Source organism: Perognathus longimembris, chromosome 20, assembly GCF_023159225.1.
Source record: "Perognathus longimembris pacificus isolate PPM17 chromosome 20, ASM2315922v1, whole genome shotgun sequence".
Lineage (NCBI taxonomy): Eukaryota > Metazoa > Chordata > Mammalia > Rodentia > Heteromyidae > Perognathus > Perognathus longimembris.
In genome coordinates, this window is record NC_063180.1 from 24,838,653 (window position 1) to 24,852,932 (window position 14,280).

A 14,280-nucleotide genomic window follows, 5' to 3' on the forward strand; every position below is an offset into this window, starting at 1 on the left:
CATCCTCAAAGGTTCCTTTGCACCATGATGGTTGGATGAAGTCGATGCCTCTTGCTGAATGGTGGGCAAAGTCAGGGCCTCTATTCCATGTACATAGGGGTTCAAGGACCACTAATACTCCATGGAACCACTGATATGCCTACGTGTTTATAGGCCAACTAATATTTCATGTGCATATGTAGTCATGGGAATACTAATACTCCATGTACCAATGTGATCATATGACCATGTACCTTGAAGGGAGTGTTGAGGTAGGGTCTACTCCTTGAGTTCCAGCTCCAGCACAAGCACAAACCAAATACTGTTAAATCTTTGTGGCCCACAATGCTCCTAGCATTTGAATCCAAGAGCTCTTTTTTTTTTTTTTTTTGCCAGTTCTGGGCCTTGGACTCAGGGCCCAAGCACTGTCCCTGGCTTCATTTTGCTCAAGACTAGCAAGCTACCACTTGAGCCTCAGCGCCACCTGTGCCTGCTTTCTATAAATGTGTAGCTTGGGAATTGAACCCAGAGCTTCATGTATAGTAGGTGAGCACTCTTGCCACTCCAAGCCCTCCAAGACCTCTTACAGGGAAAAACAGGCTGCTGATGACCACTGAGACCCCACTTAGCCATTGTAGAGTTGCATTTTGGGAAAGACTGAAGGAGCTATTCCAGTTCCCTTCATTCCATATGCTACAGTGCATTTCTCAGAGGCAATGGGTCAGAAGCTATTAGATCTGTGAAGCATTGCATGAGAGGAAAGTCTCAGGGAAAGCCTCTGGTTGGATGAATTTCTCATTGGAATCTATTTACCAGAGGCCTATGGGGCCAACACCAATAGTCTGTGGACTATTGCAAGCTGGGAGAAGAAGAGTTTAGAAGGCCAGCCTTCATGATTGATGCTGTGGGGAGTGTCATGGGGCATACCGGGTGGGGAAGCGTGGAGAGGATGGGGTGTCAGCATAGGGTGGATGGGACAGAGTGACGTGGATTGGTTGGAACATACTTGGTGGCCATCTTCTCTCCTGCTCTCAGCAGACATGTCACTCAATTTTGGCAATGCCCAGTCCTTAATGTCTGTAAACCAGTCCTAATTACCTGTCTTTAACAAGATGAGAGCTTAGAAAGGGAGAGGAATGGAAATGTCAGGGAAATGTAAGTTAAAATGAACAAAACCTGGGCTGGGGATATGGCCTAATGGCAAGAGTGCTTGCCTCGTATACATGAGGCCTGGGTTCAGTTCCCCAGCACCACATACACAGAAAGCGGCCAGAAGTGGCACTGTGGCTCAAGTGGCAGAGTGCTAGCCTTGAGCAAAAGGAAGCCAGGGACAGTGCATAGGCCCTGAGTCCAAGCCCTAAGACTGGCCAAAAAAAAAAAAAAATGAACAAAACCTCATTCCAAGAAAACACTGAAAATATTGGTGGTGATTGGTTTTTATTTTGCCAGACCATCAACTTAAAGTAGGGGCCTGGGGCTGGGGATATAGCCTAGTGGCAAGAGTGCCTGCCTCGGATACACGAGGCCCTAGGTTCGATTCCCCAGCACCACATATACAGAAAACGGCCAGAAGCGGCGCTGTGGCTCAAGTGGCAGAGTGCTAGCCTTGAGCGGGAAGAAGCCAGGGACAGTGCTCAGGCCCTGAGTCCAAGGCCCAGGACTGGCCAAAAAATAAAAAATAAAAAATAAAAAATAAAGTAGGGGCCTGGGTGCTGTCCCTGAGCCTCTTGTACTCAAGGCTAGAGCTCTAGTACTTGAACCACACAGCTCCATTTCTAGATTTGAGGTATGTTACCGGAGGCTAAGTTTCTCACAGACTTTCCTGCCCAGGCCGACATTGAACCATGATTCTCAGCACTCAGACTCCTTAGTAGCTAGAATGACAGGTGTGAGCCATAAGGCTTCTCTTTTCTTAATGTTTCATTTGGGGATTCTGCAGAGATGGTCCTCACGGAGTGCATGTTATGGAACCTTCAGGAATCGCTCCAGTCTCACTGTGTACGAGAAAATCCACTGAGAAAAGCAATCACTCCAGGGAGAATCCTCACTCATGCAGACACCGTCAGGCATCTCTTCAGCCTCAAACAACAGGGGAAAACCTACCCTAGTAAGAATGTCTTCAAATGTGAGCAGTGCCACAAATTCTTCAAATACATGTCCAGCCCTAGAAGACACCAGAGAAGCCACCCTGGGGACATCTTTACAAATGCACACATGTGACAAATCATTTAAGTCATCCTCTTCAAGGTCTGCAGGGAGAGCCACTAGCACCAAGGAAGGAAGGGGGCAGGTCAGAAGGACAGTGACAAAGGAGAGAGCTTGGGCCAAAGCCCAGTGGAGAGCAGAGACTGGGCAGGGCCAGAAGGAAAGGAGGTTTAAAGGACCAGTGATTGGATGCTCAAAAAGGTAGGTGTGGCCTTAAAGAGGCTAGACTAGGGAAAACACCTGGGCTTGGGCTGCTTACACAGAGTGGGCTGGGAAGAATCTGACTTGACAAGGAGGCAGGCCTAGGAAAGAGAGAGTAATTGGACAGAGCTTTGCCTGGGGTACACTGGCAAAAGGGATGAAGCCTTGGCAGACCCCAGGCCTCCCAGTGCCCACTGGCCCGAAGCAAGGATGCTAAAGTGGGGCTCAAGTTGAGGGTCAGAGTCAGGGTGCTGAGCTGCAAGTTCAGGCTGTAGAGGGGACAGGCAATCACTTGGCCTGGAGGGGCTGGGGCAGTGTTTCTATGGGTTGGGCCAGGTCCCTGATGGGCTGTACTGGGCTCTGAGGGGTGAGGTCCAGGTGTTGGAGGGAGGCAAGAGCGAATTTATGGGAAGGACCAGGTATCTAGGGACTAGGGTAATGAAAGATAGAGGCAGGATTCTGATGGCAGAGCAAGGGTGATATTGGAAAGGCCAGGAAAATAGAGGAACCAGGATGACAGGGACTGAGCCAGGGTGGTGATGGGAAGGACCAGCTTGATGGGGGAAACTTAGGGTGCTGAGGTGTGGGGTCAGTGTGATGTGGGTGGGGCCAGCATGCTGAGGGACAGGGCCTGGAACCAGGCCCAGCCTCTGCTCTTGGCTTCTCTCAGACTCTGGGTGTTCTCCTAGGGGTTGGAGGTCAGACCTCCCAGGGAGGAGACCCAGGCTCCTCAGCCTGGCAAAGGAGATCTCACTGCAGATCATGATGCACCAATGCACAAAGGAGGTGAAGCCACTGTCATCTTGGCAAGGAGTGTGGCAACCAATATCTCAGGGAAACTTTAGGAACTTAAATCTGCCCAATATAGGGAGTAATGCATTGTGTGCAGTGAAGTGTTAGTGAGGAAGACTGGCGTTGGCTCATTTTCTTTAAAAAAAAATGTGCTGCTTTTTAATAGATAGAGAATATACATGTTAATGACATAAGATGATGCTTTCCTTCTGGGACACTGTAGAGACAAACAAGCAAACACATGAACCTTGCTATAACCTCAGGGACTTCTTACTTGAGGGTTTCACATGTCATCCTTCACCATTTAAAATTCCCACCGCCCCAACAATAATCACCACAAGCACTCAGAACTGACATTGTCTGCTGTCTAAACTAATATTACTAGTTTAACAGGATCACTGGACACTGGTGGGTCATTCCTTTCCTCCTAGCTCCTCAGAAGTCTGAGATCAGAGGACTGTGGTTCCCTGAAACCTTAGGTTTACAGAATCTTCTGAAACACTTATCTGCCATTAACTAGGAATAAAGGAAGAAGTAGAGTTGTGGGTGATGAGCAAAGAAGGTGAGCAAGTGCACAGGGCCTGCAGTTGGAGCCCGGATATTGGCAGACAGAAACACCAAATGATTCAAAAAGCTTATTGGATACAAAGAAAAGGTGGCATTGTCTAATAAGAAATGCTCTTATTCACTGACTTCTGAAATGGTCAGGCCTCAGAATAACACCTTCACAGTAACAATACACTTACATTTTTTATAAAATTATAAAGACTCTTGTTCTTTATATTCTTTACCCAAGATCATGTAAGTATGGCCATTGGTAGTGCCCCGTGCACAGCCAGTTAAAATTCTTCCATTTCTCCCACTGATAGGCAAGTCCACTTGTGGTGCAGATAGGAGCACACTTGGCCGCACTTCCTCCTGGGGTGTGTGCCCAGGAGAGACGATGTGCAAGCCCATCCAACCCTGCTAAGGCCATGCACAAGGCCGAATGGCAGGATTATCCAGGGTTTCAAACTTCCACACCTCCTGATTCTGCACCCCCAGCAGCCCCCAGACCCCTTCACCTGTGGGTGTGGAAGGGCAGCCAATGACTTAAAGGCAGACCCTACAGAGCAAGGAGTGGTTGATTAAGCTTATCTGAGGGAAGGAGGACACGCAAGGAGGGAGGAAGAAGAGGAGGAAGTGATGGTTGCTTCCCAGGAACTCTGGCCCAGGTCAAGGTCAGAACCCCACTTCCTCCTGGAATGTCACATGGTTCAACCTGCATGGAGGTTGTAGAAGTGGCTCAGAGGGTGGAGCTCTGTGCAAAGTGAATGCATCAGATACAGATGGGAGTCCTGCACTTAGACAAGAAAGGAAAAAAGAGGACTGGAAAACTGGCATTTCCACCTCCATTCCTTGCCTGATGAGCATCTTCCATGGACTTTCTCTTCTGCTTTTCTTCTTCCTACATCAAGCCCACTGTTAGAGATTCTTCTCCCTGCCGAGGAGAGCATTTTGCCATTCTGTCAACCTCCCCCACTCCTCTGTGGACAAAGTCTCACCAGGAATCACACCCTCACATGACTACAAAGTGTGTCAGCAGGCTGTGAGCTCTGAACATGGGACTGGCATTGCAGGATGCTGTTGCAGTGCATCTTGGTTCTTCACCACCCATGGAGAAGGAAATGGGTGGTGATAGTTTCATCCCAGGTGAGGATTTCCATTAATGCCCTTAGAGAATTGGGCGCCATGGCTCACACCTATAATCCTTGCTCCTCAGAATCTGAGGATCATGGTTCAAGCCAGACCAGGCAGGAAAATCTGTGAGATTTTTTGTTACTGTTGTTATTGGTTGTGACCTTGAACTCAAAGCCTCGCTGAGTTGTCTAAGCTCTTTTTGCTCAAAATTAGTACTGAACCATTTTGGAGGACACCTCCAATGGTTTTGAATTTAGGATTAGAGTCTCATGGGGACTCTTTCTGCCCGGGTCTTTTGGAATTTCAATCCTCAGGTCTCAGTCTCATGAGTAGCATGGATTACAGGCATGAGCCACTGGTGTCCAGCAAGGTAGAGAGTTATATCCAATTCATCACCAAACGGGAAACAGTAAACATGTGGCTCAAGTGGTGGAGCATTAACTTCAACAAAACAACTCAATGACAGTACCCAGGCCACAAGTTCAAGCCCCCAGATTTGGCTCTCATTTTAAAAAGGGCTGGGAGAGCTTTGAAACCAAAGGGCACCTGTTGCTTAAAACAGCTCAGAAAATGAAGAGGATTTAGAAGATGTCTGATTTCTCAGAAGCTAAGTATAAAAAGCTGAGACATACAGGAATTTGTGAAATATAGAAATCAGGGGTGGCTGGAAGCTGGCTTTAAGTTCATTATTAATGAGTGGATTCAGGTGACAGAGATCATTCTATTTCTTTGATGTCCACTGTAGGGCAATGACAATTTTGGCTGATAATTTCTTTGTTCACTGGGATGATGAGTCTGGGTCAAATACCATCATCATAGATATCCATGGTTAATTTTCTCTTTGCTACTAAATTTGTTCAAATTTATGAGGAGGTGACAAGTTGGCATTCAGCCTGTCCTTTCTTTGTTGATCAAAATGAATAAAAACTTTTTTAAACTACAAAAACATAGTTAATGGGCTTCACTTCCTAGACTAGCTTTGACCGACCTCCCTCATACCTCTGTCTTCTGACTAGGTAGGATTACAGTTGTGAAGCACCAGTTCCTAGATCATAGAAACCTTTTAAAACATACCATGCAAATCCAAATTAACTCTCTTAAAAGGAATCAAATCAAAAGTTGGACAATAGTTATTGCAGTACATTGTAAAATGTGAGGTATATATATATATATGCATACACACATATACACATACATATATATTTATATATACACATACACACACATTAGATTAAGAGATTCCATGTCAGGACAATAGACTCCTAATGCTATGGGACATAAAATACAGTAATAAAAAAACAAAGTCTTATCTTGATAACATAATTTTATATCATATATACAATTTCATCTTGTTCTCCTTTCTTATTCTATTCTTATTATACTGTGTACATGGTTTGGAGAATGTGATTCCATATTTTCACGTGCTCAGTTATACGCCTGGGAAACCACGAACTATGAAAGTGTGTATTTAAATTCACAAGTTTTGCTCATCTATAGCAGAATCATAACCTTACTTTTGTCAGTTTCCTGTACTATGAACAGAAACTTGTCCAAGTACAAATGCTCATATTGTTATCATTTGTCTTTTCCTTCCTGAGGACAGTTGACATTTGAGGACGTGGCTGTGGAGTTTACACAGGACCATCGGCAGTGCCTGACCCTGACTCAGCAGGCTCTGTACAGGGAGGTCATGCTGGAAAACTACAGGAACCTGCTGTCTGTGGGTGAGGAGCTTCCATCCTACTTCAAGTTCATTCTCAGAATTCCCTTGCAGAATATTTCATATCAGGCCCATCTTTGCTGAGTACTGGTGGCTCCTGCCTGTAATCCCAGCTATTCAGCAGGCTGAGATCTGAGGATCGTGCTTCAAAGCCAGTCCAGGAATGAAAGTCTATTAGACTCTCCTCTGTAATTAACCACCAGAAGCCATCTGTGGAGTTATAGCTCAAATGGGACAGTGCTAGCTTGAGCACAAAAAACTGATCACAAAAAACTGAGACAGTAACCAGGCCCTGAGGTGAAGACCCAGGATATTCCAAAAGTAAAAGATTAAAAACAGAACAAAACAGTGAAGCCTGCTTAGTGCAAGTGCATCTCAGATAACCCCATTTTGAAAAATCCTGAGAACGGGTTGGTTTAAAACACACACACACACACACACACACACACACACACACACACACACACATACACACACACACACACATGCACACACTAGTCAACCGGAAGTAGTGGCTGACATCTGTACTCCTAGCTAATGAAGAGGCTGAGATCTAAAGACTTGGTTTAAAGCCTGCCTAGACAGAAAAGGTGGTCTACCTATTATCTCCAAATAACCCCATAAAAGGTGGAAGTGCAGTTTTGACTCAAAGAGGTAGAGTGCTAACTTTCACTGAAACAGCTCAGGGAGAGAACCCAGTCCTAGAAATCAACCACAAAACCAATAAAAAGGAAGAAATAAAAGAAAATAACACTTGTATAACTTCTGATCCTGTATATTTTACTCTGTGTTTTTTGTTTGTTTGATTCTTTCTTTCTTTTTTTATAGTCCTCAGGCTTGGACTCCGGACATGAGCACTGTTCCTGGCTTTTTCTTGCTCTGGACTATCACTTTACCAGTTAAGCCACAGTGCCCGTTCTAGCTTTTTCTATGTATGTGGTGTTGAGGAATTAACACCAGGGTTTCATGTATGGGATGCAATCACTGTAATACTGAGCCATAACCAATGACCTACATTCCACTTTGGAAGGTAAATGAATGCTACAATTTATTTTGGCATATGTCTGTGTGTGTGTGTGTTCTCTGTGTGTGTTTGTCCTTATATATGTGTGTGCCTTGCACTCTCAGTAGATTTGCTTTCTTGTGGATATTCTCAATCCACTGAGAAGGGAAGCTTACAGGCATGAGCCACTGACACCCAGCTTGCATGCCTATCTTAGCTGAGTGGGAATGCCAACCATTCAGTGACACAGGACAATGTCCTCCACAGCTCAGCAGCTCCAGGTCACCCTGCACATTTGACTCACTGGAAGCAGGATACTGAAAACTGCAGGAGGAAATTGCACGTGGGACCTGCTTGCCACAAATGCCCCTTCTGTGTGGCTGGGAATATGGCCTAGTGGCAAGAGTAATTTCCTCATATACATGAAGCACTGTGTTCGATTCTGCAGCACCACATATATAGAAAATGGCCACAAGTGGCGCTGAGGCTTAAGTGGCAGAGTGCTAGCCTTGAGCAAAAAGAAGCCAGGGACAGAATTCAGGCCCTGAGTCCAAGGCCCAGGACTGGCAAAACAAAACAAAACAAATAACAAATGCCCCTTTTGTAGCTATACTCCAGGGGCATACGAAGGGCCATATTCTCTTGTGTACTCCAGTGAAAACACCTTCCTACTTTTTCAATGCCCAGGTCTTAATGTCTCTAAACTAGACTTCATCACCTGTCTGGAGCAAGGAAAAAAGCCCTGGAGAAAAAGGAGAAAGCACCCATCAGAAAAAACTATAGGTAAGTGGAAAGGTACTGAACAGCATCCCCAGAACACACTTCCAAAGGGAAGTTAGACAGGAGGCAGAAATTGGAATTGCAATATTTTCCTAAACTGGAAATGTCTGTTGTTGGTTTTTCCATTGGCCAGGCCTGGGAAGTGATCTCAGGGCCAGTGTCCAGTCCTTGAGCCTCTATGCTCAAGGCTAGTTCTCTAGCTCCTGAGCCACAGCAGCCCTTCTCCTTTTTCAGGGGGTTAAGGGACACAAAGAACCTTGCAGAATGTCTTGTATGTGGCAAAGCCTTTCGACAATGTTCACATCTTAAAATCCACCAACTGCTCCACACAGGAGAAAAACCCCACAGATACAATGCTTGTGACAATTCCTTCATGCAGCTTGGGGATATGATCATCCACTAGAGAATCCACACTGGAGAGAGACCTTACCAGTGTCCCCACTGTGACAAAGCCTTTAAACTTATGTCAACATCTAGGCAACACCAGAGAACCCACACCGGGGAGAGACCTTATGAATGCAAAGTGTGTGGTAAGACCTTCCCGTCTGTCTACAGCCTGAAAGAACATGGGAAGAAACACATTGGAGAGAACCACTAACATGTGAACAGTGCCACAAGTCCTTCACATCCAGTTCCACCCTTAGGATACACCAGAGAAACTACACTGAGAGAAAGGTCATGAGTGTAAACACTGTGGTAAGACTTTCTGCTATATCTCCAACCTGGGAGGACACCCACGGGAGAGAAACCCTACACATGTGAACAGTGCTACAAATCTCTTCAAAAACAGCTCAAGCCTCTGAATTAACCAGAGAGGTCACACTGGGAACAGACCCTACAAATGCCATTCATGTGGCAAATCATATACACAGAGCTCACACTTGAGGAGACATGAGAAAATCCACAATCCAGTGGAACCCTAACATTCAGAAAATGAGGGATGGTCTTTCCACACTACTCAAGCTGGAAGAAACACAGAGAAAGCCACAGTGAATGAAACCTACAAACACTGAGAATTCAGAATAGCCTGTGCCAAGGCCCAGGAATTAGAGTCCAACACACACACTATGAAGGAGACAAGACAGACAGGAAGGAGATGGAGCACATCACCTGACCACTGATCCAGTTGGATAAAACACAAGAATCCATACACATAGCTCAAGTGTGGAGAGCAATATAAATTGACAGACATGAGATTCTGAGTTACAATGCCTAGAAAACAAGAGATGAGGGAAACTCAGATTTGGGGACATTTCTTCAGTGGTGGAATGTTTGCCTAGCAAATTTTAGCCTTTAGTTCAAACGTAACCCAACAAAAACAATGGATGTGGCCAAGCCCTGGACACAGTGGCTTAGGTTTGCAATCTGAGCTGCCCAGGAAGCTGAGATCTGAGGAGAGCGGTGTAAAGACAGGTGGGCTGGAAGGTCCGTGAGACTCTTATCTCCAATTAATTATGAATAAAAGAAACCAGAAGTACGATAATGGCTCAAGTGGTGGTACAACATCCTTGAGCAAAAGAAGTTCAAGTATAGTCCACAGGACCCGAGATGAAGAAGTGAAGGAAATGGTCAATGTTTAACTAAAGAGAAAAACTAGCCTGACCATGGACAAATTGATGCCTATTTCAAGTAGGAATAGTTAGAATATTCAAAAATATTTGTTGTAGGATAATAAATATTTTCAGTCACCAGTAAAAAGTGAAAACAATTCTCTTTCTAGGACTAAATGTGTCTCAAATGTGCAGTTGCTCAGGTAAATCTCGGGGCACTGAGTTTTAAAGTCAAGGGATAAAAAAGCTTAATTAACCAGTTTCATCAGGTGTAATTTGTGAATATATAATCTGTGTTTTAATGAGGTATCACTTAACAGATGTACAGATACTTAATTTGTTGTGATTCATTATATTACTTAATTCCCTTTACTAGGGAGTGGCTTTTAAAGTTGGATGTCTGAATGTCCATAAATGCAACCTGAACCTCGCAGGGATCTCTAGTTTTTCTCTATTCTCACATTGCTAGGGACCAAATGGGCAGCCAGGGTCTTCCCTGATATAATCTCTTCCCCATAACGAAGCCTTAAATCCCATGGTCTACGGCTGAAAAATTTGTGACTGAGAAGATCCACACTCATCCTGAAAGGGCGTCTTGTCTTCCCCTACAGTGGCTGTAGCAGGGGTTCCTGTGCACTGACGTGCCTCAGTGTTCATTGGCCCACTGATATTGCATGTTCACATGGGACCATGGGACCAGCTAACTGGAGTGGATGGTCAGGCTGAGACAGAAGGAGCAGCACAGAGTCCCTGAGTTCAAGCCCCAAGACCAGCACACACACAAATTTGTTAAATCTTTCTGGGCAGCCAAATTCCCAGCATTTGAGGGCCAGAGAAAGAACTCTTCAGAGGGGACCAGAGGCTCATGGGGACCACAGAGTCCCAAAAGCCACTGTTGCACTGCATTCTGGGAAAGTCTAAGGGAAGCTCCTGGTTCCAGGAATCTCTGCTCATTGGAGTCTATTTCCCAGAGGCCTCTGGAGTGAACCCCAACAGTCCACAAGCTTTGAATGCTGGGAGAGGATGAGTCCCAGAAGTCAGCTGCCATGTCTGGTGGTGTGGGCTGTGGGCTGGTGGTGGGTGAGGGTGGTGGTGTGGGCAGGTCTTGGCTGGCGGCCTGGCATGTATGGGGCAGGGCGGGTAGCAGGTTGGCGGCCACATTTTGAGAAACCAGATCAGCTCCAATGGGGAGCTAAAGTTGGATGCCATGACCAGAGCAGGTCCAGGTAATGGGAGACAGGACATGAACAGAACAGACACCTGGCATGGCATAATGGCCGCGGAGCTGGCCAGAGCCTTAGCAAGCTGAAGCAAGACACCTTCACCTTGGAGCATTTGAATTGCAAGGCCCCAGTTATATAGTTGGGAGGGTTACAGGGTTACTGGGCACTTAAAGTCTCCACATCAAGGCCCTGCCTCAAGGAATTTGGCACACCCATTACAGGGTGGGGGGAGTGGGGGAATGGGACTCCACCTCCAAGAGTTTTTGGAATCTTGATGGAACCAAGTTGGCCCTTTATAAATTCAATTCTATTGTCTGCCACATGATCAATGCTAGAGAAAACTTAGGATTTCGCCAACAACAAGAAGAATTTTACTGAATCTCCAAGCTTAACAAACATCAATAACAACAGAAAAACTTCTTTTGTGTCTTTCAAACATTAAGTACCTTTGGAAGCAGATACCTATATCACATCTCCTATATCACAGGCAGGCAGGTAGGCAAAATTGAAAGAGAGAGAGAGAGAGAGAGAGAGAGAGAGAGAGAGAGAGAAAGAGAGACAGAGAGAGAAAGAGAGAGAGATCCATCTGCCTGAGTGCTCATAGAAGTTGTGTAAGTCGTATAAAATATCAGAGGTCCTATGTCACATAAGCACTGTGGCACTGTGGCTCAAGTGGTAGAGTACTGGCCTTGAGCAAAATGAAGCCAGGGACAGTGTTCAGGACCTGAGTCCAGGCCCAGGACTGACAAAAAAAAATGCTTTCATACATATATATTATATGTAGATATAATTATAAATGTATATTTATATATGAACATATATACGCCTCACACTCTACAATGTACAATGAACTAAATATTGTCCCACTTCAGATTTTTATTCTTTTTAGGATCTTTAGTGTGGATATACATGGTGTATTTTACAAGGTCTCTAGGGGCTGAAGATCTGGCTTAGATAAAGAGTGCTCCCCTTGCATGCATGAACCCCTGTTTGATTCCTCAGCACCACATAAACAGAAAAGCCAGAAGTGGCATTGTGGCTCAAGTGGCAGAATTCTAGCCTTGTGCCAAAAGAAGCCAGGGACAGTGCTCAGGACCTGGGTTCAAGCCCTACCATTGATAAACAATAAGGCTCCTATAATGTCAGTGTTCTGGGTCCAAAAGCACACATCTTTTCTCTTAGCAAAAAGTAAAGTTTGGTCAACTTTCCTGATAGCTTTTGTTGAAAAGAATTTATGGACTCTATAGCATCTTCCACAATTCTGGGTGTTCCTACAAAGTGTTTTCTGCAGAGTATTTTACCTACAAACCACATAATAGCATTTTTCTCAGCAGCTGCTAAAACTTCCCCCAAACAGATCATATTTTTGGACATAGAGTAAACTTCAGTACATATATGCTATTGAAATATTCTCTGTAGTCTGTCAGATCAGAATGGATTAAAACTAGAGTTTAAAGAAACCACACAAAACATTCCAATTCAGGAAGACAGAACAACATATTGTTGAATGAAGAAAGAAAATTCACCAAGCTCAACAATGTTATCTAATCTACTCAAAAGGTTTCAGGTGCTGGTTGAAACAAGCCTGGGCAGGGAAATCCATGTGACATTGCAGAGAATTGTAACCTCTTCGTAGAGACACTTAATAAAACTTAAATTATATTAAATGACATTGTAGAGTCAGGAAGAATGATAAAATGAATGATGGTCCATAATGATGGTCTTTTGGCCAGACTCAGCATTCCAGTGAATAAACTTATTAACAGGCAACCGTGTCATTGCCCTCACAGTAGAATCGAAGGAATTGAAAGATCTGTCACCTGAATCCACTGATTAATAATTGATGTAAAGCAGGTTTCAAGCCACACCTGCTTTCTATACTCTCCAACTACCTGTATGTCTCAATTTTTCAAGAAAGGTTGGCCATTTTCTTTCTAAGGCTGTGTCTGTTTGATTGTTTACTTTTATGAATGCCAATTTTTTGAGTCTGAAGTCATGGCTTGTTTACCATCATTGAGGGTTTTTGTTGAAGTCTAGTACTCACCACATAAGCGAAAGCTTCACTTCTAGTGGTTGGTTGTGAATTAGAGATAACAGTGTAACTTGCCAGTGCCTGACACTAGTGCTCGTAATCCTCACTACTCTTGAGGCTGTGATCTGAGGATCAGAGTTCCAAGCCACCCAGGCAGAAAAAGTCCTGGTGAGAATCTACTCTTCAATGAACCATACAACACCAGCATTGGCGCTGTGGCTCAAAGTAGCTAAGGACTCACCTTCAGAAAAATAGCTCAGAGACAGCTCTGAGGCTCTGAATTCAAGTTCACAAGTAACGAACACAAATCATCTCACAGATTTTCCTGGCTGCTCTGGCTTTGAACCATGATCCTCAGATCTCAGCTTCCAGAGGAGCAAGGCATACAGTTGTGAGCCATGATCCCCTGTTCTGCATGGCATTAGTTGAATTCTCATGCAGGAAGAAACTCCCACCACACCATTCCTTCTCCACTGATGTCGCAGGACCTAGTTCCAGTCCAAACAGCACCTAAAAATGCCGGTTACATGTGCAGAGCTCACTGCTTGCTGAAACACTTTGCAGTCACGTGAGTGAGCAATTCCTGGAGAGACTCTGTCCAGATAGAAGTGAGGGGAGGAGGACAGAATGGGGAGGACTTTCTCCTCAGGGAGAAGATTCTCTAAGGATTCAGCTTGATGAGGAAAGAAGAAAGGCAGAAGAAAAAGTCCATGGGAAATGCTCGTCAGGCAAAGAGACAGAAGTAGAGAAGTCAACATTTTACAGTCCTTCTATGATACTTTTTTTTTTATCTTACAACAGGACTGGAACTCCTATCTGACGCTTTCACTGAGCTCTATCACCTGATCCAGGCCTCCAACCCCCATCCAGATTTAACCCTGTGTCATTCCAAGAGGAAGCAAGATCTGACCTTGACCTGGGCTGGAGTTTCCAGGGAAGCAGCCATCATTTCTTCCTCTTTGTCCTCCTTCCTCATGTTTCTGCTCTGGTCAGAGCTGAGCTCACTAGACACTCCTTGCTCTGTAGGGTCTGCCTTTAAGACACTGACAAAACCTCCTCACCTGCCCTTTCACACCCACACGCAGGTGAGCCTGGGTCGCTGGGGGACCCAGGTC

The 14,280-nt window shown here is 45.0% G+C and overlaps 1 protein-coding gene across 1 annotated transcript in view; it reads left to right on the top strand.

Annotated features, from left to right (window-relative positions):
• The window catches only part of LOC125368127 (zinc finger protein 420-like), a 77,430-nt gene that overhangs the window by 37,344 nt on the left and 25,806 nt on the right, over positions 1-14,280 (top strand). The window contains exons 8-10 of the mRNA XM_048368982.1: positions 4,810-4,869; positions 6,456-6,581; positions 14,192-14,250. Coding sequence (XP_048224939.1) covers positions 4,810-4,869; positions 6,456-6,581; positions 14,192-14,250 — 245 coding nt within the window. The remainder of the gene's footprint in view (positions 1-4,809; positions 4,870-6,455; positions 6,582-14,191; positions 14,251-14,280) is intronic.